This window comes from Tympanuchus pallidicinctus, unplaced genomic scaffold (genome assembly GCF_026119805.1).
Source record: "Tympanuchus pallidicinctus isolate F22 unplaced genomic scaffold, pur_lepc_1.0 scaffold3, whole genome shotgun sequence".
Taxonomy (NCBI): domain Eukaryota; kingdom Metazoa; phylum Chordata; class Aves; order Galliformes; family Phasianidae; genus Tympanuchus; species Tympanuchus pallidicinctus.
In genome coordinates, this window is record NW_026294747.1 from 6836029 (window position 1) to 6863269 (window position 27241).

At 44.0% G+C, this 27241-nt stretch overlaps 2 protein-coding genes across 4 annotated transcripts; both read right to left on the reverse strand.

Moving 5' to 3' along the window:
• Positions 1 to 587: 587 nt before the first annotated feature.
• VPS51 (VPS51 subunit of GARP complex) lies at positions 588 to 8306 on the reverse strand. The gene is made up of 11 exons (XM_052693271.1): positions 8211 to 8306; positions 7428 to 7732; positions 6569 to 6698; positions 6331 to 6477; positions 5354 to 5576; positions 4060 to 4801; positions 3380 to 3598; positions 2738 to 2959; positions 2298 to 2419; positions 1613 to 1700; positions 588 to 1194 (listed from the first exon to the last, which is right to left on the reverse strand). The coding sequence occupies exons 2-11, from the start codon at positions 7635 to 7637 to the stop codon at positions 934 to 936; spliced, it is 2364 nt and encodes a 787-aa protein (XP_052549231.1). The 5' UTR covers positions 7638 to 7732; positions 8211 to 8306; the 3' UTR covers positions 588 to 933.
• NADSYN1 (NAD synthetase 1) lies at positions 7855 to 26963 on the reverse strand. 3 transcript variants are annotated; one of them, XM_052693272.1, is made up of 21 exons: positions 26833 to 26963; positions 26694 to 26754; positions 26444 to 26560; positions 24522 to 24575; positions 24069 to 24158; positions 22911 to 22962; positions 22249 to 22337; positions 20690 to 20807; positions 19324 to 19455; positions 18564 to 18638; positions 18259 to 18383; positions 18043 to 18091; positions 17601 to 17703; positions 16709 to 16877; positions 16188 to 16323; positions 14947 to 15053; positions 14060 to 14191; positions 12710 to 12779; positions 11729 to 11857; positions 10903 to 11079; positions 7855 to 8366 (listed from the first exon to the last, which is right to left on the reverse strand). In XM_052693272.1, exons 1-21 carry the CDS (start codon positions 26915 to 26917, stop codon positions 8313 to 8315), a joined length of 2124 nt encoding a protein of 707 aa, XP_052549232.1. In that variant the 5' UTR covers positions 26918 to 26963; the 3' UTR covers positions 7855 to 8312. The 3 variants fall into 3 exon arrangements, with proteins under 3 accessions (XP_052549232.1, XP_052549233.1, XP_052549234.1); XM_052693273.1 differs by lacking the exon at positions 11729 to 11857; XM_052693274.1 differs by lacking the exons at positions 26444 to 26560; positions 26694 to 26754; positions 26833 to 26963 and adding an exon at positions 26755 to 26778.
• Between the last annotated feature and the right edge of the window lie 278 nt (positions 26964 to 27241).

Below are 27241 nucleotides of genomic sequence, written 5' to 3' on the forward strand. Positions count from 1 at the left end.
TGCAGATGCAGCTCTGAACCTGTCAGCAAAGGCCAACCAGGGAGAAAAGTGTGAGGCAAATAAATCCTGCTGTGCTTTTCCCTCCTGTCCTGCACTCAGAAGCCTGTGATTATTTCTCTCTCCACATCATCTCAAATGAGTGGCTTGGGAAGGGGGAGAGAATGTAATGAGAGACATTCCCAAGTTTCCTCTCATTAAACAAGAACAGAAATGAGAAGCTTTGAAATGTCAGACCTTCAACTGCTAAAGCTGGGTCACAAAGCAGCAACCACAACTAAGAGCTTTACAAAACATTCTCTTACCTTGATTTTCACTTATCACATTTTCAACCTTGTGTCACTAAAAGATATGTTTTGTTGCTAGTGGTAACTTCTGTGCAGGGTGCAATGGTGCACAGGGGGTGCTTGTACAAGTTTGCCAGGAAGAAATGGATGTTTACACGAGGCACTGGGTGCTCACATGAGGGGCTGGGTCCCCCTGCTACCTAGCAGGAACTCAGGTGTTCAAGTGCTCCCCTCATCCAGAGAAACCCAACCCCTAGGGCCCACATGTTCTCACCCCCAGGCATTCAGGCACAGGGACGAGGCTTAGCTTGCATGCATTTTATTTACTGTTCTCAACTGTGACACATGGGCTGCATGCAGCATGTCCCACGTGTAGGGGGAGATGTCACCAAAGAAGTGGAATGAAGTGGCACGTCATTGGGGATGAGGGGGGGACATGGGGTTGGCATCACTGGGGTGGGGAGAGACTGTGGGGTGTTATTGGGGCTGGGGGGAACACGGGGTGACCTTACAGGTGCGAGGGCATGATATGTCTGTATGTGTCATGTGTGGGAATACATGGGGTGTCCTTAAATACACGAGGTCACACAGATGGCTCCTGTTCCCCCTCACCTGTGCATCTACCCATGTCCTCAGGTGCCCTCAGGTCCTACCCACGCTCACAGATGAGCTCAACGACGCTGTGCTCCATAGGGACAGGGTCAAGGCAGCGGTGGGCAGCACTGGCAGCCACCTCATCCAACAGCCCCTGCACCACACGCTCATCAGCAGCAAAGCGCCAGAGGTAGAGCTGTAGGTAGTGGCCATCCACCTGCACCTGCTGCAGCCCAAAGCGCCCCAGAGTTCGCAGCCGCACGCACTCCAGCAGTGTCTTCAGGCTGATCTTGATGATCCCTGTCAGCACTGACACCTGGGACATGGGAACAAGTGGCATTAGGGGATGCCCAACACAGGGAGGCCTTGCGCCACAGCTACTTGGGGATGAGAAGAATTAAGGGACAATCCTCATCCTGGTCATCAGCCCCCAGGGACGTCCTGAGTTCTGACACATGGGACGTGTCACATGGGAGGTCAGGGATGCCCTCAGTTGGGCTGTTGGGGGTGGACCAGTCTCACCAACAGGGGCATGGGGACTCCCTCATCCTGGTGCACATCCCAGGGACCTCCCTGAAGTCCAGACATGCTTGTCCTGCTCTGGGGAAACCCAGAACTTGAGACACAGGGACACCAGGGGCATGTGACAGGTAGGAAGGCAGACAGCTTTGGGGCCTTTGGGATGTGGTGTCAAGAGCTGCCCTTGGGGACACTGGCTTGTTTCCATGCCTCACCTTGTTGAACTCAACAGGGCTGAAGATGTCAATGCGTTCGGAGAAGAGCTTCTGGATGTTGCTGAGCAGGTGGGTGTCCATGGGGGCGCTGAGGATGGTGACAACAGCACGATCAAGGATGCAGAGACAGTCGGAGGGCAAGGGGAAGATACGTGCAGAAAAACAGGAAATGCAGGGATTGTCAGGGAACAAGGGAAGGAGACTAAGAGACAGAGAACACAAAGACTGTCAGGGGATACCAAGACAGATGGGCTACAAGGACAGTTTGGGTGCACAAAAACAGTCAGTAGAACATGAGAATGGACACCGGATGTGGGGACAGTCAGGGAACATGGAGACAGCCACAGGACATAGACATGGGGCACTTGGGGATCATCAGGGGACACTAGGACTGCCTGGGGACATAAGAACAGAAGGGAAGATGGAAACAGTTGGGGAAGTTGGGAATAAACAAGGGATATTTGGACTGTTTGGGGATGCAGGGCCAGCCAGCGAAAGAGGATGGATATCGAGATAGGGATGTGAAGATGACAACAGGGACATGGAGACAGTAGGGGAAAGTTGAAATATTTGGAGATGTTAAGACAGTTGGGAAGACATGGAGATGGTCATGGACATGGGGACAAAGGTGTGACCCGGGGTAACCAGGCAGTGACCAAGAGGTGGCCTGGGGCACAGAGCTGACCTGGGAGTGTAGCTGGGGGCATAGCGTCCCGGTGCCCGTGAGCTGCTGTACACAGAGAAGGCACGTCGGCTAGAGTCACTGCTCTGCGCCCGCCGCACTCCTTCCTCAAGGAGCTGCCCCACCTGTAGCATCACATCACTATCTTCCAAATCCACCCAAAATATCTTGAGGTTCCCAAAACCAACCAGGATCCCTTAAAACCCTCTGAAACCTCCTAGTCCCCCTGGGATCCTTCCAAACCCCTCTGGGTCCCCTTAAAATCATTAAGAATCTTATTGGGACCACAGGGATCCTCTCTACACCTTCCAGGGATGTCAGCCTCTCCCCACCAGGGACCCTCTGAAACTTGAAAACCCTCCCAGGAACATCTGGGACATTCTGGGGACACCAGATTTAGGGACACCAAGGGAGACTCCCCAGGGACTCAGTGTTGCCCTGACCTGGACATCGATGGCAGTGATGTCCTCGACCACACGCTTCATGACAGCACGGACATTGCGGGGCTCGACGGTGCCCAGCCAGTCCCGTGTCTCCACGCTCTTCCGCAGCATCTGTGCCACCGCAGCTCCCTGGACCTGTACGTAGTGGTCAAGCAGCCGCTGCGCCACTCCCCGTGCCTCGGCACACAGCGCTGGCCCTGGCGTCACTGCTGGCCCTGTGTCCTGGAAGTACAAAGGATGCTCTCCAGGCTGCTGAATATGCTGCTGTGTCACTGCTGTCTTCATGTCCTTGGAGCATTTGGAGGGACTTGGGGATAGGCATTTCCCCACTGCCTCCTGGGAACATTCTGTGCTGCCCCTTGGGACACCCTGGGGACACTTCCACATCCATGTGCGGAGGAGGGACCACATTCTGGATGGAGACGGAGACATAGTGGGCACATGGAGGATCCCCTTGAGAACATTTTGGAGTCCCCAGATCACACTCAATTAGAAGAAAGGTCTCTATGCCTTTTCAACACTACGAAGTCATGGACAGACACTGGGACACCTAGGAACTCAGGGCCAAATTGTCACATCTGGGAACAGTCAGGATCCCCTCTTAGCCATTCTGGGCCAACGGGGGCAGTTGGAGCGGCTTACCTCTGGAGGGAACTGCTCATCAGTAAGAGTGAGGATGTAGCTGATGGTAGTGGCTTCGTAGTCAAGGCAGAGACGGGCAAGGAGCAGCAGGAGTGCTGGGGGTGCTGCAGGGGCACCTCGCTCAGCTGGGCTGTCAGCAAAGCCCCGAGCAGTACGGCAGAGCCAGCGCACGAAGGCCACCACCAGCCCTTCACGCACTGCCTCGACACAGAACTCCCCCTGTGACCAAAAATGGGAGGGTTACACTCCAAAAATACCACATTGACACCCCAAAAAGCTGTTACAGCACCATTAAAAGCTTCATCTGCACCCCACAGAACTGCTTCTGGGCACTGACATCACACTCATGTCACTGTGCAGACATGACTGTGACCAAAACTGGAGGGTTCTGCCCCAAAAATACCACCCTGGGACCATCAAAAAGCTCCCCTGCATTCTCAAAAATACTTTCGGAGCTCAATGGAGCTCTCCACCATAGTTCCTAACAGTTCCTCACACACTTCCCTACTGTCCCCCAGTATGAACCCTGCAACCTCAAATCCATCCTGTACAAGCCCCATTGACCTTTGAAAAGCTCCAATGAAGCCAAATCTGCCCTCTGCAACGCAGAACCTGCCCCATGCAATCCCCTAACCACCCCCAAATCATCCCTGTGACCCTCTCACTGCCCCCAAGCTCACCTTGAAGTAGGGCAGGCTGGCAAATGCAACATCCCTGGCAGTGAAGAGCTGCACATAGGCCAGGACGGCCTTGAGCTGACCAAGAACGGAGGAAGAGAGCGTGGCCAAGAGGTCAGGCAGTCCAGGGCCATCCTTACCAGGAGGTCGGGGTGCAGCCAGCGCCTGGCGCACATCACCCAGGCACCCCAGAAAGAAGGTCTGCAGTGCCCGCAGGTAGCGGGCCACCCGTTCACGCGCTGCTCGGGCCACCAGTGCAGCACCTGCTTCAGCCCCGGCTGCGGGCAGCAGCTCCAGGAGAGCACGGAGGCGGCGATGGAAACGGTCGAGCGCCCGCACCAACAGTGACGTGTCGCCCAGACCTCGCTCCAGGGCCAGGCGTCGCTCCAGCAGCTCGAAGTAGCGGGTGGTGAGGGTGGAGGCAAAGGCCTCCAGGCGGCCATCCCCAGCCCCAGGGTGCCCCTCAAAGAGGCTGCGGTATGAAGCTGCAAGGAGGCACAGGTTGCTCACAAAGGCTGAGCTGCCACGGTCAACAAAGTCAAGGATGTCGGTAGCGGGAGGTGGTGTGGAAGCAGTGCCAGAGGGGTCAGATGGGGGCAGCTCAGCCTCCAGCACCGCCAGCTCAGCCTCAAGGCGGGCACCAGCCTGGCTCAGGAACTCCTCGCACAGCTCCTCGGGTGGTTCCTCCAGCTGCAGCAGCATCTCCACACACTCAGTGAGTTCCTTCGGGTCCAAGGTGTCATCCCTGGAGGGAGGGAAGGGATGAAGGGGTTAGCTGGGAGTGGTAGGAGGTTTCAGGGTTAATGGTGGCACAGCAAGAAAGAAGGAAAAGCAATCAAGGTCATCAGTAGGCTTCAGGGTTAACAATAATTACTGAACAGCAAAGAAGAAAAAATTACTTAATATCATCAGTATATTCCAGAGCTAACAGCGGTAATAGTAATTAAAATCATTATTCCAGTATTCACAATAACTAGAATAGTAGTAAAAAAGAAACTGTGACTGTTAGGGAGTTTCCTGAGTTAGCTCTATACCACAAACACATGAGAAAAAAATACATACACCATAATTTTGAAAAAAAGTTCTCAGTACTCTTCAGAATTAGCCCTGTATTCCATGAATATTCTGCAACATGTATGGTTCCTGGAATTTTTAGCTTCCAGAGTGAATATCCCCAAGAACATCTATTTCCCAGAGCTGTCATCAGTAGGTTCCAGAGTGAACACATTAAAAAAAACAAAACAACACCCACAACATTTCCTGGAGCTGTTGTCAGTCGGTTCCACAGTGAACATACCGGAGGTGTGCACGGAGGCGCTGGGCCAGCTCAGCCATGATGGCGTGGCTCTCATCCTCAATGGCACGGAAGGAAGGCAGGTGGCGGTAGTGGCGCAGCACAGCACGGGCACGGGCGTAGCAGTGCAGGGCCCGTGCAGGATCAGCTCCTGGTGTTGCCCACCGTCGTAGCCGCCCTGGCACCTCCACGAGGGATTGCAGCTTCCTCAGCAGCGCCTGCACCCCTGGGGGGGAAAGGGGGGGGGGAAGGGGACGGGACGGGACGGTGTTAGGAGTGCAGTTAGGGCTGGGGCCAGCCATTGGGGTGGGGTGAGCATCGGAGAGGCTAATGACAGGGTGGGACCAAGAGCTTGACCTGCCTGCTGGGATTCCCCTAACCTTCAGGTCTGCCCCTTGGTACCCAACACCCTCATGGAAAAAGAAGACAGCATGTTTGTGTGGGCTCTGGGATCTCCTTTCATTATGCAGCTCTGAGTTGTCTGCTGAGGACAGTTCCACCCCAAACCACCTACCTAATAACCACATCTACCCTTGCTGCATCCATAATTCCCAGATCTTCCCCACTCACCATTATCTGCCTCCCCCCTGATTAAACATGCACGTTAAGGTTCTCTAATGCCCTGTTATTTGTATCTCTAAAGACCTGTCATCACCCCCCAAACTGGCTCCATCTGACCATCCCAGCCTTCCTCAGTCTACCCCTTAAGTTCCTTCAACTCCATGATTAATTTCCTCAAGCCCAAGATCCAACTCCAACCTCCACATCTCAAAATCTTTCCCCTTAACCTCCAGACCTGATCTCAACTTCCAGATCTGAGCCTCCAACCCCCCAGATCTGACTCCTACATTCCTCTAACCTTAAGATCTTCATCTAGCACTACAAAACCCCAAGACCCGCCCTTGCAGAGTTCCCCACCTTCAAGATCTGACACTCCACACACCCAGATCTGCCCTCTCGGGATCTCTCCCTCCACATACCAGCCAGCTGAGCACCGCGGCGGTGCCGGTCCTGCAGTGCAGCACTGACACGGGCACTGGAGGCACTGATGGCTGCCATGTTGGAGGCCAAATCATCCATCTCTGCCTCCATGCGCCGGAAGTCAACCTTCATCTTTCGGATAGTGTCTGGAGAGAAGAAACAAGACACATAGGTATCTTGTACTCCTGGGAGCCATCTGTTCTTCTCAAGATGCCTGGGTCCCTACCAGGTACTCACCTGTGGCAGAAATGAACTTGTTGTAGTTCTCATAGAGCAGTGTTTGCATGTCACTGTCGAGAGCACGGATCTCCCGCCCCAGCGTAGCTTCACGGGACAACAACTCCCCCAGGCGACACTCACTGCGCACCTGGAGGAACAACAATAGTAGTACAATTTTGCCCCGGTCTTGCTGCACCCTGTTGGCCCGCCCACAACCTCCAACAGCCTTCCTGGAATACTCAATCCCTTCAGCCAAGCCCCTGCATGTGCTTCTGGGATCCTCTAGTGCTCCTTTCCACTTCTACTTGGCTCCTAGGGCCCTCCAGCTGTTCCTCTATAGCCCTAAGTACCACCTGGGGAACTCCTGACTGCCATTCAAGCCCCTAAGCGTGCCTTTGACTCCACCTCTCCCAATGGAATTTGCAAACGAGCTTCCAATGGAAGCTCAGGGTCCTGCTGGAAATCCAGAAGTCCCCGTTAACCACAATACCACCCTTATAAAGGGATCTATAAGATCCCAAGCAGTTTCTCTGGAGGAAGGAGGTCTACAGGATGCCCAAATAACCCCCAACAGGGTCCTTTGAGTGGTCTGAGGGTCTTTCAGGGACCCAATGGTGACCTACTGGAGGAGTTTCCATAAGAATCTGTATCAGTGAGCAACAGGATCTTCTCCAAAGGTTTCCACAGGCGATATCACAGAGCCCTTCTGAGACCCCAATGGGGTCCTGAACACAGATGTGACATCTCTGGAATTGTATGCAAGGAGTTCCCTCCAGGAACGCCTATGAGTGTCTGTAAGGAGGCCTACACGAACACCTCGGAGGGGGTGAAAGGGTCCTCCAAGGGAAGCGAGGGTCGCGGTGGGGTCAAAGGTCACCTTCGTGAGAAAAACTTCCGGGTCGAAGTGGGGCCCGTTGATATCAGCAGGGTCCGGGTCTGTCTCTGCCGCTTCGGCCGCAGACGGTCCATAATACCGCTGGAGCGGACCGTGGGGCCGCCGCCACCCGCTCCCGCTCCCCGTTGCGTTCCCAGAGTCGGAGCTGCCTCCAGTCTCGGTCCCGGCCCCCGCCGCTTCCACCTCCGCCATCGCGCTGACACTTCCGGTCCAGCTGACAGCTTATCCCACCTCCGACGTCACTTCCGGCGGAAGGCGCTCGTCACCACGGCAACCAGCTGCGTTCACTTGAAAGAAACGAAATATTTCCTTTTTTCTCCGACAGCTTCAGTAAGAAAGAGAAATGCCGGACTGGTTACACAGCTAAAGCTAGACACACAACAGCCGCACAAGATGAGAGCAGAGTAAATTACCATTACAAAATGAGAAGTTTATTGCCAAGGAAAATAGTTTTCCCCTCCATCAACAGCACGTGCCAGACCTGTTTTCAGTTTTATTCTTTCAGTTGCATATTACTCAAAAATAACTTCCAAACAACCAGAACCAATCAGTATTCATACACACATACACTTTCACGAGACTCCCCTGCTTTTATGTTCGATGAGCTTATCCAAATATTTTCAATTAAAGGCAATTAATTGAAGTAGCTGATGAAAATCCTTAATGAATGATTCCTTAGCTAGACTAGGGCGGAAGTGTATTGGGAACAAACCAGAGACAAATCAAAAAGGTGTAAAAAAGAGCTTGACTGTAAATATCACTCACAGTGATCATTCCAACAATTGTTTGGGTTGTCTCTCATCATCACAGCACACTCCAGATTTGAATGCTGTTTGACAAATTACCAGTATTAAACAAGACAGCAAATCAGTCCGTATCTTCAGCTACAGATATTCCTTCCTTTTTTTCTAGATGGGACACCTGCAAGATAAAAAGAAAGATACAGTAGTAAAATTAAGGCGCATTTAACATCTCTGGTACTTTCTGATTTTCACCTCCAATCAACACAGAGCCCAGATTTATCAGAAACCGACAGTGAGATGCGCTCTGGGGGACAACAGATGTGAGCAGGCTCTGTTAGCTGCAGTAAAAAGAGAAATTCAAACTTTCTTCCTGCCCATCTTCTCAGCTGCCCCCAGCTGCATGCTCCCATCCATTCCTATTTTTGTGGCAGCTTGGTGACTTAATTTGGCTGACAAGGAGTAAGCACCAAAGCCATCTCAGGAGAAACAGAAAGGAAAGTAAGACCACCCTTTTCAATGACAAACATCAGATGAAATTAGGCCAGTAGCCAGAACCCTGCCCATAACAAGAACAAGGAAAAGAGAAAATAAACACAGGGAAATGCTTCTCACACCTTAATAAGACCGACCTTCACTCTTCTTAACACTTAAGAAATTGAGTTACTTTACATTTAGTTCATTTACTGTTATGATTAATAATATAAATGCACAAACTCAGGGAAGGTAGCCCAACAGCAACAACATGATGGCTCAGGATGGTATCTTTGTCTCTGGAAAGTCCAGTTTTATGTTCCCACAATATAAAGGTAGGAAAATCATACTGTAAATAGATGATTCATATTTTCTGCCCTCAACATCTGTTATTGGTCATGACATGGTGTACGGGGACTGCTGAATCACGGCCTGAACCTCTGATTGATCACCTGATGCGAGCACTGAGTCAGCCCTGGGAGCACAGGTGAAGGCAATTCATCTGTGCTGCAGGGAGGGGTGCAGCCTGGCTCCATCTCTCCTAGATCCATTTCAGAGCTGACCACCAGTAGGGAAGGATCTCTTCTGGAGATCTGTTCCACCAGAGTTTCCCACGCAAGCCCAGGATAGGGTGAGTGTACCTATCATTGCTGTTTTCTGCTTTGGTGTCATAACATCATAGGCAAGCTTTCTGTTGTACCATAACGCCTGCATATTCATTAACAGTACACTGCTATACCATAACATTGGTATATTCATTAATTGTACACATGGTCACACAGACACTCAGCTTGGCAGACATTTTTGTTTCACCAAATGTGCCTATTATTGTGATATGACCAGTGAGCACTGGAAAAAACAGGAAACGGATTGCAGGTAACTCATCCTTGGAGATGGTCACGCCAAACTTCTTCTGAGTTAAGTAGCTGTTCAGTCAAATGATACCAGCTATTAAAACAGCAATTAACGTTCTGGCTACTAGAACCTGTTAAATTACTTGCTCTGGCCATACATCCTTATGCCAGCCACAATTCAAAACCAGAAGCTGCAGATAGTGACACTGCAGCTCCAAGGGTTATTATTCCAAACTGCTCAAGTTTCCCTCACCCAGGTGGAATGCTCAGCTATGTAGAGTTTAATGGCATTAGGACTCCAAGGGCAAGTCTGATAATTCCCTGCAAGCACTTCACATCCTCCTTGTCTTACCACTGTTCTTCTACAACATATATAGAAAGAATTCTGCACTTTGAAAGGGTGGATGACTGAATCAACTTGATATACGTATGTATAAAACATTATAAATGGAAAACTGTTTTCCACAAATCCAACAGATTTCCCTTCTGTTAACAATCAAACCGATTTTCTTTCACAAATGGGCATGAGGTAGCATCATTCTCATACAAGAAAACTCAGCACTGATTACCAAAGTAAAGGTGCTTTTTGGCAGCACAATATCATTTAGAGTTTATGCTGTATTTTCACAGTCCTGTTACTATACAAAAAAACAAAAAAACCAAAAAAAACAAAACACCCTTAAGTGCAGGATTCAATTACCAGTAATCCTAGAGTGATTAACTGAATATGTACAATAAATAGAAACTGACAACATTCCCTTTCTTCATTAGGGCAAACTTGACTCATTACTGTGAATCATTATTTTCGAGCCTTGCAGAAGGCTATCCATCATAAACAATTATCACTTCAAGTTACTGCTGCCCAAATAACAGATTATTTCCCAAGCTTGACTTGTAATTTGCAGCAGCTAATTGCAATGGCTAATGCTCTTGCCTGCAAAAATGTTACTACATACAAAATTGAGTTAAAGTTTAACAATATCCTAGATCATTACAAGATCTTAATCACATTTCTTGTAAGCATTAAATTGCATTTTGTTTCAGATCTTATAAAAATATTTTACACAACTCCCTCTTGATCTTCAGTGAGAAAGAGTTCAAAACTTAAAAAAAAATGCAGACCTACAAAACAAAAATGCTGCACACGGTAGCTTTTACTCTGGGTTTCAGGGTGAGGAAGCACTAGTACTTAATTGTAATATAATCAGGGTGAGGAAACACTAATGCCTTGCATTTCACAGACAAGGCAATTAGCATTTTATTATATGTATAGATATGTTCTCAAAAGCAGCTGAAGTGCAAAAAACACTGTAAGGGGAGATTCACAGGAATTGAGCTTACCCCATTGAGACAGTTTTAAATAAAAACTGAGAAGCAGAGAATGTTTACCTGGTTATCTATACACCTAAATTGCCAGGACCAGGTGGTGTTATAAAGGAAAGGCCTCAGGTCAAATCGGTTGTCATCTGGGCTGTAGTTTTCGGCATGGTAGGAAGGAGTGAGGGTGGTCATTTTATGCCTATTCAAGGAATACATCCTGAAGAAGTGCTTAACCTTTGATGCCACCTGGTGTATGAAGAATATAACTTTCAGTCAGCCAAACTTCCTTAAAATTTACAATTGTCAGTGAGAACAGCATCTTAAAGACTGTATTCCAGCTTTTACACACCCACTTTCCACCACTAGCACGTATGTAAGTTACCTACCACTACAAATCACTGTGGATGATTCCTTCAGGTAGAGGCATTTCAGACTATTTTCAGACCACCCTGTCTCTGTGCCTAACATTGACCAACAGAGAAGTGCCCTGCAGGAAATCTAACAGTAAGCACTGGCCTCTGAGATTCAGATGACCAACTGAACGTTCTCCTTTATGCCAAAAAAGGAAAGATTTCCAGAATACATAATCCAAAAACTTCAGGGGCAGTTGGCCATACACATTTCAGGAATAATTTTCTCCTGAAGTTACAGTTCTGTAGCAACTGTTTTCAGTTCCCCAATTACTGTTCTAACCATTTCTAACATATATAACAAACCACATTAATTTAAGAGAGCAATACAAGCTTTACCAGCGTATTCAGTTACAACTGTACAATATCTCTAACTATGGGAGAATAATTAAACCATCTCTTTCAAATGAAAGGAACTTCATTTGACCATCCTTTAAAGAGTTTATTTTGGGAAAGACATCACAGGATTTAATTTTGTGCATTACCTCCCTCGGTGTGCAAATTTCCTTCCACAAATTAATCAGCTTACAGAACATACTGTATGGTCCAGCCTTTGCAATCTTCCTTAATTTACCATAGATTGAGAGCTCTGCATACGTCATCCCCATATCTGCCTGAAATCACACAAAGTCACAGAAAAAAAAAACTATTTAAATTACAATTCGTAGTTTTATGAGCAATTACAATAACCCAGTTTAATCAAAGATACACCAAAATGAAATTCTCAGTGCTCAAAGAGAAACAGACAATTAGTATTACAAGTGGAAGAAAAGAATTGGGATCTCTGAAATATGAGATTTCAGAACCTTAAAGGAATATGTTTTATTTGGCTAGTGAAAGCATGCATGTCTTTCCAGAGAAAAATCTGTTTATTTGCCCTTCTGGGAGTTTAGATATAGTATATGTCAGTACAATAATTCCTAATGGAGAAAACTGAAATTTTAATTAAGCAATCCTTTATTAAAAAAAAAAAAAAAAAAAAAAAAAAAGTTTTATAGTATCCTGCAGGTGAATAATCTACAGCCTTGGTAAGTAGCTGTCAGGCTTACCAGTCCTCTTTTATGTAAGTAGATAGCAAAAAACAGGGGATGGGGAGAAGAGGCCAGGGGTTAAACACCAACCAACTTCAAGAACAGCAAGACACCAACAGGCACTTCTGGAGTTAAGTAACTCTGAAACTGCATGTTGGAAACATTTCAGAATGGCCATCTTTTTAAGTGCCCAAAATAAAAAATCATTCAAAACAAACAGAACAATCAAACAACAAACATTTGATTTGCTGTTTTAGAAACTGTTGGCAATTTATGTAATGCTGGTGCAAGACACCAAGCCTTGTCAGTGGCTTCAAGACAGTTATTACACACTTAGTGATAAGCACAGATACATACAAAAGCAAACAGCAATTGGACAAAAAGCAAGCGTGGGGATAAAGATTACCAGAGCATTTTTAAGTCTCTGCCTATTACCTCATCAGTTTGAGACACTTGTCCATCCACTAGGGGCTCTAGCTCTGCAGTAGGTGGAGCTGCCATGATACTGTAAGAGGAAGAAATAACAATCTGTCCAGTCTCATTAGTACAAACAGTCTGGTTTATTAAAAAGCAAATGCTTTACTCAAAAATTTCAGAGGGCATAATCTGCAAAAAAAAAAAAAAGTTACCTGCGAGCTGTCCCAGGTTTAAAAAAAAGCTATGTTTGTATCAAAAACATGAAACGTTTCCTTAATTCAATCTGTTCAAAATGTTTCCTCAATGGAATTAACACAAGTTTTTGCACACAGTCACTCCTAAGGCTGCTGGCATTTGCAACCTTCAGCCATTTAGACTGGTCTTGTGTAATTGCACACAATCATTTGGAAACAAAAGGATTACCAGAAGACTTCTTTAACATTTGCAATAAAAAAAAAAAAAACTACATGAGTTTCAATAGGGCCAAGTGTCAGGTCCTGCATTTTGGTCACAGCAACCTCAGGCAACCCTACAGCCTTGGGGAGAAGCAGCTGGAAAGCTGCCTGGTGGAAAGGAACCTTGGTGTACTGATGGACAGTTGGCTGAACACGGTCCAGCACTGCGCCCTGGTGGCCAAGAAGGCCAATGGCATCCTGGCTTATGCTAGGAATGGTGTGGTGAGCTGGACTAGGGAAGTCATCCTGCCCTGTACTTGGCACTGGTGAGGCCTCTCCTTGAGTACTGTGTTCATTTTTGGGCACCTCAGTACAGAAAGGACACGGAGGTGCTGGAGCAGGTGCAAAGAAGGGCAGCAAGGCTGGGGAAGGGCTTGGAGAATATGGCCTATGAGGAGAGACTGAAGGAACTGGAACTGGGGCTGCTCAGTCTGAGAAAAAGGAGGCTGAGGGGAGACCTTATTGCTCTCTTCAAATACCTGAAAGGTGATTGCAATGAGAGCAGGGTTGGTCTCTTCTCACTGGTGACAGGATGAGGGGAAATGGCCTCAGGTTGCACCAGGGTAAGTTTAGGTTGGATATCAGGAAAAATTTCTTTACAGAAAGGGTTGTTAAGCACTGGAATAGGCTCCCCAGGGACGTGGTTGAGTCATCATCCCTGGATGTATTTAAAAACCATTTGGATGTGGTGCTCAGGGACATGATTTAGCAGAGGGTTGTTAGAGTTAGGGTAACAGGGTTAGGTGTGTGTATGGTTGGACGTGATGATATCCAAAGTCTTTTCCAGCCTGAAAGATTTTATGACTCTGTTACTCCAACTCAGTTATCTTAGTAGAAAAGAAACAAACACAAACAAATCCACAAAATGCAGCAAGCAAATAAAGCCACCAAGCATAACTGCTTGACTACTCACTTTCTGAGGGCTGTCAGCTGGAAGTTTTCAATGCAATATTGTATGAAGTTCTTCAAATCACTCTTACTGATTCCACCAATGGGATTGATATCAGCACTTGAACAATCATACTTTGTCAAGTAACCTCGAAGACTGAGCAAAAGTTTTATATAACAAGGTTGTAACATCAGTGCAATAACAGCTTATATTAGATAGATCATATATGTGGTATAAAGCCAAGAACAGACGGCACACTGTCAGCACATGGGACAAAGAGGCATTTGGCTGAAACAGAGTTATTTTAACACCATGGTACTGCCAGGAGGGAGATATTTTGAACAGCTAGAAAGCACTGTGAAACTGCCTCAGCTAAAGCAATATATCTAGTGTAAAAGTTAAGATAGTGTCCTGGCCCATTAAAAACAGAAAATCCCAACTTCCCACAGAATCAATACACGCTGTCCTCCAACCTTTTGAGATCATCAGTGCCACAGTGTTTATCTCCCAAAAGCTAGATCTAAATGCAGTACTCCAGATTTTTAACATCTATCTTTTAACTCAAAGTTCGCAACATAATTTCTAATAGTGTAATTGAAAATACAACAAATAATGGACTGGAAAGCTAGCCTGGGAACTGTGTGTGCAAGCTCTACTGAAACTTGCTAAAGAAATATCTGCAGTTTATTGGAAAACTACAGGAATACTTTTATCTTAAGCTTCTGAAAAATACATAATTTTGCCATTCTAATAGTAATAAATAACCTATTTCACTGCTATCATTATCTTTTTTTTTTTTTTAATAAAAAAAACCCTCTTCTGTACATGCTCTTCTGGAACTTGGGGGCATTAAGGAACAGCACTGATTTGTTCCTGGTTCACTTGGTTTTAGATTCGTAGCTTTTACCAACCTTTCATCCACATTGGCTGATCCTAGCACCAGAAGCCCTCCTGGCATCCCACGAGTCCAAAGTGTCAGCTGAGCAAACAGGTAGGCAAGGACCATTCTTACTCTAGCCTACAAATCAAAATAAAACTTAATATTTAGAAGCAATATATTTTCCCAGTCATATAAAGTTAGCAGTTCTCTGAACAAACCCATAAAGAACAAAATGTGAGAGGGCCAACAGTTACTGTAGAAAGACAAAGGAGGGGATGCTAAACATACACCTGTGTAAGCCAGGCTCAGCATCTGCTACTGCCATAGACTCACACGATTGGGAAATTTTATTCTACTCTGAGTTGTAGAATTGGGAGTTATTACAATTCTCAGTCTCCTACACGCACTGATAAGGATGCAATGCATGAACAATGAAACATGCAGATAAACCACCTAACATATCCACCTATACAGTATTAGAAGAAACACTTTCTATTACACAAGAGCTCTAAAACTGTTTGTTTCTGTCCCCACTCTAAAACTCACTTTTTCCAAGGGAAATAACACTGCTCAACATAGACATGAAATTCAGTCTCTACCTCTGGCCCCAGCTGTGCATGACGTTATGCAAACTATCACACTCTTGTGATGCTAAGCCACTGTCAAAAAAGATGATACAAGATTCAGTATTTGCTTATGGAATGCTCTGATAGTAGCAGGGGGAGAAAGATCAAATCCTTGGCTTAAAAGAACAAAACCCACAAAAACTACCTTCAGAAACGGAAGTCTACAAATTGTAATGAGTAAGCATCACACAGGGCCTATGAAAAGCTGCTAATATTCACCAGAGGAAAGCCTATATATCTTAGCAATGTCTTATTCTGCCACAATCCTACTGGGCTCATGACTCATCTCTAAGAATACTACACTGCTCATTTTCCTGACCTGGCAACTTTCTTTTGGAATGCTTTTCTAAACAGCATACAGATGAATGCTATTGATGAGATCCAGACACATACTGTTTCCTCCTGACCATTCTGTGATGTTTTAAAAATCACAAGCAACAGTTATCTTGGTTTTCTCCAAGATGCACAGGAGTAGAGATTTCTTCTGTAGATCAGCGTTTAGTGGAAAGTCATGAATCCTCAGGAACACACCACAGTGAGTTTAGGTCTTCACAGCAATTCAAAGGAAGGGCCCCAGCACTACTGGTACCATTTTGTAGTACTTCAAACAAAGGGCCTGACCTGATTCAGCCTACTTAAAACACACCTGCACATTCTGCAGTGCCAGATTTTCTCTGCTGCTCCCTCCGTAGACAGAAAAACAGGGAGTTCGACCTGTCACCAGGCTGAAAATTCCCACAATAGCTTTCACAGCCGCATCAATGTTCAGGTTGATGTGATAGCTGAGAAGAATCCAAGCAGAAGTGACTCAGCTGGTAAGGCTTGACTACACAAAAAGCATTAAATGATAAGAAAACATGAAATGATGTTTTAAGGCTGCTCCCAATTAAGATCTGGTGGGAAAAGTTTTAGGAAAGGCTCATATTTTCCAGAGTCTGTTTCCAGCTTGGTTTTTTTTTTTTTTTTTTTTTTTTAAATCAAATGCTTCCCACCATGCCTCACATTCACACATTTAAATAATATCTGAAATGCTCATACTGAACACACATACACACTGCTCTCCTTTTTTTCCCTGTTTTAGGTTTTGAAAGTTTTATATGCAGGTTTTTTATTTGTTTGTTTTATTTTGCCAGAACAAGAATTTTTCTATCAGTTTCCAATCTCTACCTGCCTATTTGCTCAGCCAGAAGTTTAGCCCTGTTGCGAGTGTCCTGGGAGGAGTTCTCACTGGCCATATAGCAAGTGGTAAAGACACGCTTGCAAAATTCTCTAGGATCCTCAGGGACATAGGTCTCATCATGCACAATCCTGCGTGCATCAGCCAGCACCTCTACATCTGAGAACAAAGGAAAAAAAAAAAACAAAAACCAGTAGTAGATATCACTGTGCTCTTCCTGCCAGGGTATGGAAATAACTCATTTGTTTCTTGTATTCCAATTAAGTTTTACATTGTCCCTCACAAGATAACTTCATCTAACTATCTAACTCTCTTTCCAAGCATGTTAGAATATTTTCATACTAAAATAAATAAATAAATAAACAAACAAACAAATAAATAAATAATGAGCTTGCTCCTAATTTTGAATGTGGAAATATTAAATCCCTTTGTTCTGCGTGCCTCAGGGAAGCTCCACAGAAATCGTAATTCCATACATACATACAGGGGACTAGCTTAATACACACCATCTATTCAAGGCCAGGTTTAAGAGCTCAAATCATGCCCAACCGTGTTTCACAGTGTTGAATTTAACAGGAGAAAAAAAAAAATCTCATGATGAACTGAATTCCCAAAACGACATCAGCCAATACTTTGAAAGATACTGTAGAAGAAACTGGTCTCAGTTTCACAAGCAATCCTAAACCCAAAATGTAAGCCATTAAGCCAATTCAAAGAACTTGAAAGCTGAACTTTTGTTTTTGCTAGAATTTCTGGAGAGATATGAAGGGTTCCATTAAAATAATAGGGCAAAAGTTCATCATTAACTCTTGCACCTAGCTTATACTAACATGCTCTCAACCATTAATAGACATTGTTAGCAAGACATGCGTATCTACTTACTTCCATTCTTGACTGCCAAGCAAACCTGGTGGCACATAGAATATACTATGCAAGCTGTAGCAGAGCTGTCAATTCCACCACTAAGAGGTAGAAGAAATCCTGCCTAGAAAACAAAGTGAGGAAGAAGTTCCAAAATGCAAAATTAGAAAAACGTGTTTTACCTCAGAAACACATTCTGGTAAATAGACATGAATCATCCATGAAAAAATCCTCTTCCTTATTTAAGTTTGACTATTGCTTTCAAAGAAAGCATGACTCCTAAGGAAGAGGTCTGAAAAGCAATATTTCCCCTAACTATTTTAAGTCTGAAAGAACAACCAATAACTTTGCACCTTAGACTAACAGTGTGACCCTGCATTAGCAGCAGCACAAGATAGCAACCTATATTGTCTGCATACCACAGAAGAAGGTGTACATGGTAAGAACAAAAAGCAGTTTTTACCTGTTTGCTGCGCCTTAAGTAGTCCCAGAGCCAACATGCAGGACCAAGGCTGAAATCACATAATACACTCATTTTACGAGGATTATAGGATAAGACCTACTTTCAATTCTTCCAATTAGATACTTTCTTAAATATAAATAGAGATATTGTGTTCATCTCCATTAGTTTTAAATTCTTATAAAAACTGTTTTCAAGCAACAAATTCAATGTACTTACCAGATCTCCTCCTCAGGACTATGATGCCTCCACTGGATTGGCACACAGATAGGTACAGTTAGATCATCAGAACATGACAGAGCAAAGTTCACTTTTATCCTGGCAAAGGGATTCACTTTACTTGCCTAAGCAATAGTAGAAAAGGGTTGAAAAGACAAATTTTAATGTAACATATACCTATAAAAGTGTAGATCTGTAAAATACAGTGGGGGGGGGGGGGAGGGAAATCAAAGCATGCAAATATTTTTGAAGTAACTATTCAAACTTGGTAGAGTTTAAGAACAATGTCTGTAAAGAACTCTTACTGCCAAGTTACGAGATGAAATCTCTGCTCTGTAACTTCGGACGTCTTCCAAGTCCAGTGTGGCAACTAGCACCTCCTGAAACATTGGGGAAGGAAAACGCACATGACTTTTTCCAATACAGACCTTTACACTCACTTTACAAGTCACCTCTGATTCAGTTCAATTACTTACACTACAACACAAACACAACTGCCTCAATTCACACTAGAATACTCCAAAAATAACAAATTGATAGCACTTCTTAGGTGGCTGAAGAATAGGTTTACCATCACTTGCAGCACAGAACTAGAGGGAAAGCCGAGAAGCATGCTAGGGAAAAGTGACCAGCGTGGCACATAAAATGAAGCCCACAGCTGCAACAGCGTATCTACTGAGAAAGGAGCTTTTGGAGAAAAGATCTAGCTGTAGAACTCTCTGTTTACCAACGCAGGCCATAGAACACTGCAATCTTCACACTTATTTGCTTGAATACATGAATATAACTAACAGTCTGTACTAAACATGGTGATTTTGTGCACAAACATTCTCTTAGTTCCTCCACTGTGACAGTTCTTCTCTACTGGCAAAAGCAGGACAGCTACTATAGATCTTATTTAATTAGGAAAAACTTTTCAACTAGTTGGATAGTACAGTAAAAACATATTTTTTGCCTCTAAGATATGAACCCAGTATCACTAGATACTGTGTAAAGTCTTGAGTGTAAACGTAGCCCTTCTAACTTCAGCTATAACTTCAGTTAATTACAGGCTGAATGGATTACCACATCATCGAGTGAAAACTGAGATCCTTGTGCAACTGTCTCTCCATTCATAGAAATCATGGCACAACCATCATAATACAGACGATCGCCATCACAACCTTTCTGGTTAGACAAAATATATATTCCACCATTCTGGGAAGAAAACAAACAAGCAGAAAAACAATTTTTCAGGATACAGTGACTATAGTACCCGATAATGTTAAAGATAAAATGTTTTTTCTCTGTTTGAGTCCTTCTCATACTCTAAGTTGTGAAAGGTTTAGAGCTTAGACTCTTTTCATTTGAAAAAGTATTTTACACACTATACACACTATATAAACAAATAATAGTGTAAGAAAGTAGTAAAAAAATGAGCTCTATCCCCTTCTCGCTGTTGGAAGATATGTGTCTTTTGTTATGAGCTGAAGAGTCATTCATGAAGCCCAAGTGGAGAGGGCTACGCTTCAAAATTGAAATGCTATGTTCATACAGAGATTGAGGAAAGCAGGGAAATGATGACAGAAGCTGTAGCTGGATATCAGAGTACAGTGCTAAATATAACCAAAGACTGTGAAATTATGCTACAAAAAATAAACACCTGTCGTAGCGTAACATACATTCAGTAATTTTTGTCCTCATCACTGACAGACATGGGGACAGCCAAGGAATAAAAAGGCTTCTGTTTAAAGTTAGCAGAGCTTTCAACATAGAAAAATAAGATAAAATTTAAGTACAAAGACGACAGGTAATGGCTAAGGTTAAATACTGATATCTACTTTCCCTTCCTGCTATTTCTCCAAGAAAATATTGCCACATCAACGAAGCTCAGAAAAGAAACTGTGAATTTAAGGAAATGTAAAACCATCCAAAATTATCTTTCATGTGCCAGAACAATATCTGCATACACAGACTGAAACAGAAGCTGGCAATGAGTTGTAACTTCAATACGTGAAGCACGAGGAGGGAGACTGCTTCAGCTCAGGTGAATGCAGAGAAAGCAGAGCCACTGGTAGTTTGTTCTTTATGCAGAATGAGAGCTTAACAGCCTTCCAAACTGGTTGCTTTTCTGTATGCAGTGGATTCAACATCACTGGTCCTAACAGCCTCTGGCATTTGGGGTCGTAGAGCTGAAAACCATTACAGTGCTTCACATGAGAGCATTACACATAGTAGGACTCCTCAAAGCACAGTAGCATAGCAGCTGATTCAATCAGGAGGTAATTCCAGGATCAAAGAAAAAAAAAACACAAAAAAACACCACCACCACTACAGAAACTAACAAGGTCTGCCATAGCCGCCAAGCTCATGGGAGAAGAGATTGTTCTGGAGAGAAAACAAGTGCACAACAAGTCACTTTTTTTCTCCACCTCTCCATCCTTAAATGTACCTTTGCTGTGGCAGAATTCACCAAATCCACACGGGTATGAGCCTTCCTCAACACATGGTGACTCCCTGAAGCGTTAGTGAAAATTTCCACACCGTCAAGTCCCATTTCAATATGAGGGCTGGCAAAGAACAAGGCAGAAAAAAAAAAAATCAGCTGGCAATCACTCTGCATTGTAGGTACCATTTAGAATCACTAACAAATATACAACTTATATCACTGATATATCACTATCTCAGTTCACACAAAACGTCACAGTACCTTTGTTTGTAAATTGCCACACACATTGCAGTTATAAGGAAATTGATTACTTGAACTACAAGATTTGGAAAGGCATCTGGAACATTTAATTTATCTTATGTTAGTGACAACAGCTTTCACACAACTTTTTTTTTTTTTTTTTTTCTCTCCTCTATCTGACCATTCTTAACAGGATTTTGTCATTGGGAAGATTTTTAAATTCTAACAGGAACTATTCAAGTAATAACAGAAATGTTACTTAAGGGCACCAGGGCTTCCCTTCTGTTAATAACCTTCAGTTGTTTTCTTCTGCATATTCTTTATGAATCATATGATGCTGGTTAAAGTATAAAGCAAAAGGATTAAGCTAATAGAGAAATGGATATATATCAAAGTGATGCAAGCCTAAGTAATGCAGGAGCCTAAGTTCTAACTTAACAATTGCAACAAAGCTCTATTTTCTATGAAAATGATGAGACCTACTAGTACTCTCAAATTTTTTAAATGGAGTAACATGAGATTATTCTTACTGGCAGAATTGATACCCCAGAAACTAGGCTTACATGTCAAATAAAATCATGAAAGAATGGCTTAATCCACTTCTCATTCATTTGAGGAAGAACACTGATACTGACACGAGGAGGACTTACAATTTTCCATCATAATGAGATCTCCTTTTCTGTCCTCTAAACTTAGCACTTCCGTAGCTGATTAATGGTTTTACAGTCTTGTTGTTCTACTACTGATTAGTAATTACTCACTTTCCTCAAGAACTAATCCGTCCACTTGAACATACTTAACAGTAGCCTGGCAAGGGTCATCAATGAGAACAAAGCCTTCATCGGGAAAACGACCTGAGCTCTCTGAATTCGGTATAAGAGAAATGCAAGCTTCTCCTTTATATCTATGCAATTCCAAAAAGATAAGACAACTCCCTGACACTTTTAGTGAACTACATACAGGCCTGTAATAGTACCTAACCAACTTCTTCAAGATGACGAAAACAAATGAAATGTTTTGACTGTAAACACAGTCCTCAGTTTCTGGTAGATCTGCCACATTCTCCAAGCAGAAATTCCAGAACAAGGCACGTAGCAGGTAACAGAATTTTTTATATAATAACAAGCACCACCAAGAAATTTGAACCCCTTTATTGAAATCTTACCCGTGATACATTTCTTGCTTCTCGTTATATTTGAACTTACTGGCACTCTGTGAAAGATACACTACATAAAGGAATATTGAGCATATTTTTACAAAAACATTTATTTCTGGCAGATCCAAAGAACATTTCAATTTATTTTCCATTTATTTTCCTTTACCTGTTTGGTGCCCAGAGCTCTTCACATATTTCTGTCCCTAGACAGGTATCTTTGGTTGCTAGCACTGCATCCCCAAAAGGAACAGTGTCCTGAGGAAAAAAAAACCAAAAAAAACAACCAAGAACATCCTTACTTCAATGGAATGGGAGAATCTATTTCATATAATTCAAAAAATTATCTGCAAACTTAGAACAGAACTGAATGCTCACTTCTGCGAAATTACAAACTACCAACCATGAAGTACTTTATGTTATGCCAAATTTAAGTAAAAAAAAAAACAGAAAAAAATTCTGAACTGAAAACATGTGACTTATACTGACATTCCATGCTAAAATTGCAGTGCTATTCAGGTGAAGTGCTTCACTTCAGATCAGGACAGCTGCTTTTGAGTTAAATGTTCTACAAAAGAGAGACCACTTAATACTACGAACCACGTTCATGTTTCAGGGAGAAGCAACCTGAGGCAAATTTAAAAGTCACTTGATTTGCTACTAATTAGTAATACAAGCTAAGTTAAATTAGCCTGACAACTATCACTGAAACCACTGAATTTGCAACAACTGACATAAGGAGTTAGTGTTCTACCCCTTTATGTCACACATGCTCTGCATTTAGAGTGCTGAATCCTAAATTTAAAAAGAAAGAACCCATTAAAAACTTACCTGTCCTGTTACTTCCTGAATTATCCTTGGTAGAAGATACTCCTCTACATGCCTAAGGAAGGTTTATAAACTGTGAATATATAGTCATAAAAATCACAATGGTGTATTAAAAAATTGCATGTCAGTTGCACAGGACTCCATATTAAAAAAAAGAAAAAAAAAAGACCACCTTCATATTTTCCAGGAAGGTTTCAGAAATGCATGGTAAACAGTGAGGAAATAAGATTTAAAAGTTTAAGTTTTTGTAACTGTGACAGGTTGCTTATTTCTGGCTTCTTACTATTTGTATCTGTATTTTCCAGTGAATAGTTAGGTGTCCAAACAAAAAGTCTTCAGGCAAAAGCTAAAGCTTGAAATAGACTTCTTCAGTGAGAAACCTTTTTGGGAGATATCCCGATTTTACAGAGAAATAAGCATGAAAAAAGCTTCAGGTGAATGAACAGAAATAATCACATCACCCTTCCAAGAGTTAAGAGGTTGCATTGCAATAACAATAACCTCTGCACAGCTTTCATGCTTGCTCCCTTTTAGTTCTTAACTAGACCCAACAAAGAACACACAGAAATTTCAAATACCCAATAAAAGTTTACCTTTCTGAAGTGCTTCTGCATGAGTAACTGTGAACTTATCCAGAACTGACTGGTATTTAAAGAACTCCCAGAAACTCTATTCCTTGACGAATAAGGAACGAGCAAGCAGCATCAGAGGTGTGCATCAAGCAAGAACATATTTTGCTATGCAGTTAGGTACGGGACAGCAATCCTCCACAGTCATGATATTCTAACTGAGCTTACCCATCTCACACTGCTTCCCAGCTCAATACTGGAGAGCATGCAGCAATCAAGAAGATAAACAAGAATAACGGGCTCCTCCAATCCCAAACTGCATCAAGTTAGAAAGCATGCAAAAGGGAAGTGATGGCACTTATACATGACAAGAATGTTTAGCCACACTTTTTCTTCAAGCTTATTAGTCCAGGGTTTGATTAGATTTAATAAGCTCAACTGAACTGAACTGTAGTTATGCAGCTCTGTAGACTCTGTCTCCCTGTTACCTACATAGCAGCACTGATACATTGCAATAGAGATTTCCTTCCTTCTGCTGCAGATGCAAGTGAAAAGCTGTGCTTTTTAAACAATTTAACAGTAGCCAGCCTACCTTGCTTTGTTCCATGGGGTAAACCACCGAAGTTCTCTATAGTTTCCTGCATTTGCCAATGATATTTTCGGTCTAATCAAAAGAATTTTTCTTGAAACAAAAAATAAAACAGAAAGGGTGAATTAAGACCTGATGTGAAGATGAATAAAACAAGAACACTGATGAAAATCAAGTCACTCTTTTTTTTTTTCTAGTGTGATGTAAATAACTGCTATAAACAACCTGTTAAAGGTTTCTGACTGAATGCTTCCAGGCTCTCCAAAGCATCCTTCAGAATGCAGTGGAAATTTAGTTTATACAAAAACAGAAGAGAAAAAGAGATAATGGAAAGTAGACAGGAAAACAATTCCAGTCTTTTAGATGGCACTGAAGAATCCTGCTTGAAGGCCAAACAGGCCTCTGAAAGGATATCCTCCTGCTTTGTGCTGCAAAAGAGTGTAAGGAACTACTTACTTATTTAGAAAGATGACTCGGCAATTGTAGCGAACATTTCTGTGCATAAGGGGCCTGCAAAAGTAAGGAGAAAAATTACCAGTGGCTAAGCACATTAGATTAAGTGTTCAAAGAAAATATAAAAACAACAAAGAACAGAATCTACTCCACTACACAAGAACTGATAATACAAGACTTCTACACTAGATCACTAGAAGGAATTAAATATAACAACGTATCAAGTTTTAACTTCTGAAGTTTGCAGAAGTCTTATTCGCTGGCCCTTTTTTCAGTTGCAGATACACCCCATGGCTGGCTACCAGACCACGGCACTCCTGAGAAACACAGACTACAACCATGCTATTGGCTGGCCTAGCTTAATAAAGCTTGACTCTACCCAGTACTACCAGGCTACTTCAAAGTCAGGAAAAGGCAGCCTTATGCTTATTCACAATATCAACACACACATACATACATATGTTAGCTTTATAATCACAGTTTATCACAACTTGCTCTTGGCACCTGACTTACGATGGTTCCAGTGATCTTAGCATACCTGTATGCTGCCTGTAAAGATGTCTGCCACTTAGAGCAAGCTATATGAGCTGTAGAATTCCCAAAGACAGTCAATTTATAGAATCCTTCATTTTGCACTCAGTCCAAGGCCTAACTCAAAACCTCACCCATGTGAGTGAATCCCAGAAATGTAGAATCTCAAGAAATACTTATTCCACTCTCTCAAAGGGACCAGCTATCAGGAATCTCACTCTTCTACCTTCCAGAAAAAGAAAAGCCTGAAATTTCTTCTATTTAACATCTTCATTAATGATCTTGATGAGCGGATTGAGTGCATCCTCAATAAGTTTGCAGGAGACACCAAGTTGGGAAGGGGTGTTGATCTGCCTGAGGGGAGGAAGGGACTACAGACAGACCTGGATAGACTGATGGGCCAAGGCAAACTGCATGAGTTTCAATAGGGCCAAGTGTCAGGTCCTGCATTTTGGTCACAGCAACCTCAGGCAACCCTACAGCCTTGGGGAGAAGCAGCTGGAAAGCTGCCTGGTGGAAAGGGACCTTGGTGTACTGATGGACAGTTGGCTGAACACGGGCCAGCACTGCGCCCTGGTGGCCAAGAAGGCCAATGGCATCCTGGCTTATGCTAGGAATGGTGTGGTGAGCTGGACTAGGGAAGTCATCCTGCCCTGTACTTGGCACTGGTGAGGCCTCTCCTTGAGTACTGTGTTCATTTTTGGGCACATCAGTACAGAAAGGACACGGAGGTGCTGGAGCAGGTGCAAAGAAAGGCAGCAAGGCTGAGGAAGGGCTTGGAGAATATGGCCTATGAGGAGAGACTGAAGGAACTGGAACTGGGGCTGCTCAGTCTGAGAAAAAGGAGGCTGAGGGGAGACCTTATTGCTCTCTTCAAATACCTGAAAGGTGATTGCAATGAGAGCAGGGTTGGTCTCTTCTCACTGGTGACAGGATGAGGGGAAATGGCCTCAGGTTGCACCAGGGTAAGTTTAGGTTGGATATCAGGAAAAATTTCTTTACAGAAAGGGTTGTTAAGCACTGGAATAGGCTCCCCAGGGACGTGGTTGAGTCATCATCCCTGGATGTATTTAAAAACCATTTGGATGTGGTGCTCAGGGACATGATTTAGCAGAGAGTTAGGGTAGGATGGTTAGGTTGTGGTTGGACTCAATCATCTTTAAGGCCTTTTCTAACCTGAGCAATTCTACAATTCTGTGATTCTAAAGGATTGTCTTCCAGAAATTCTCTTGTATGTTACAATCATTCTGATGGAGACCAGAGTGGGAAATACAGTAATTCTTAAGATGTGTTTCCAAGATTGGGGCAAAGCCCTGACAACCCAGAAGCATCTGCTCATGCTCTCAGAAGGCTTGCCCCTCCATCCTAGCTATAGCTACACATTCAACACTTACATTCCCACATCACAGATAATATCCTGAGTAGCTGGAGACTCCAAAAGCTTTGCCAGAACTTGAAAAGAATGCAGGAGCGTATCAGACTCATAGTAGTGATCTGCACAGCCATAACCACTGCATAAAAAGGAAAAGAAAGAGAAGATTCGGGCTGTATCAGCACTGCAATCATGGGATGAAAACTTCTCCAGAGAAGAAACATCACACTGTGCATACAACTCACTACAGATAATAATTCCAGGGCCCTTACCAAATTTCGAGTTCTGGACCGAGCCTGTACCTAGCTCCTTTGCTCTTAGCGATGCTAATACCTGGAAAACAATTAGTTTAAGCAGCAAAGCGGACACGAGCTCCGGCCCACTCAGACCCGCCGCCTCGGCCCCGCTCACTTCGCAGGATCCTCTCGGCGTTGCCTTCGAAATCCAGAGCCCACTGGTTGAGGGCACAGGCGGCCACACTCACCGCCCGACCCATGACAGCTCCACACCACCGAACCGAGGCAGCGCACTTCCGGGGGGGGTGGGGGCGCAGCAAGCCAGCACCGTCCACCTCACAGACTGTTCCGTTCCCGCCTACAGAGCCGCCCCACCGCGCCCGCCCATGGGTTGAGCGCGCTCCGCCAATGAGGTAGCGTGGGGCGGAACGGAGCGGGGCGCGGATTAGCCGGAGCGACAGTCAAGTGCGGGGAGAGCGCTACGCGGATTGGTCGAAGGGAAGACGAGGGGGCGGGGCCAAGGGGCGGCAGTCTGAGGAGAGGAGGTGGGAGGTGCGGACGTTCGTGTGGAGCGGTGGAGCTGG

Excerpts from the sequence above, each read along its gene's own strand:
- VPS51 (XM_052693271.1), bottom strand. The coding sequence starts at position 7,637 with ATGGCGGAGGTGGAAGCGGCGGGGGCCGGGACCGAGACTGGAGGCAGC. Across the intron at positions 6,699-7,427 it reads CGGAAGTTTTTCTCACGAAG|GTGCGCAGTGAGTGTCGCCT; the intron begins GTGACCTTTGAC and ends TTGTTCCTCCAG. Across the intron at positions 1,701-2,297 it reads GCCCCCAGCTACACTCCCAG|CGCCCCCATGGACACCCACC; the intron begins GTCAGCTCTGTG and ends CACCATCCTCAG.
- NADSYN1 (XM_052693272.1), bottom strand. The coding sequence starts at position 26,917 with ATGGGTCGGGCGGTGAGTGTGGCCGCCTGTGCCCTCAACCAGTGGGCT. Across the intron at positions 22,963-24,068 it reads ACCCCATGGAACAAAGCAAG|GCATGTAGAGGAGTATCTTC; the intron begins GTAGGCTGGCTA and ends AACCTTCCTTAG. Across the intron at positions 8,367-10,902 it reads TTAGGTGTATAGATAACCAG|GTGTCCCATCTAGAAAAAAA; the intron begins GTAAACATTCTC and ends TTTATCTTGCAG.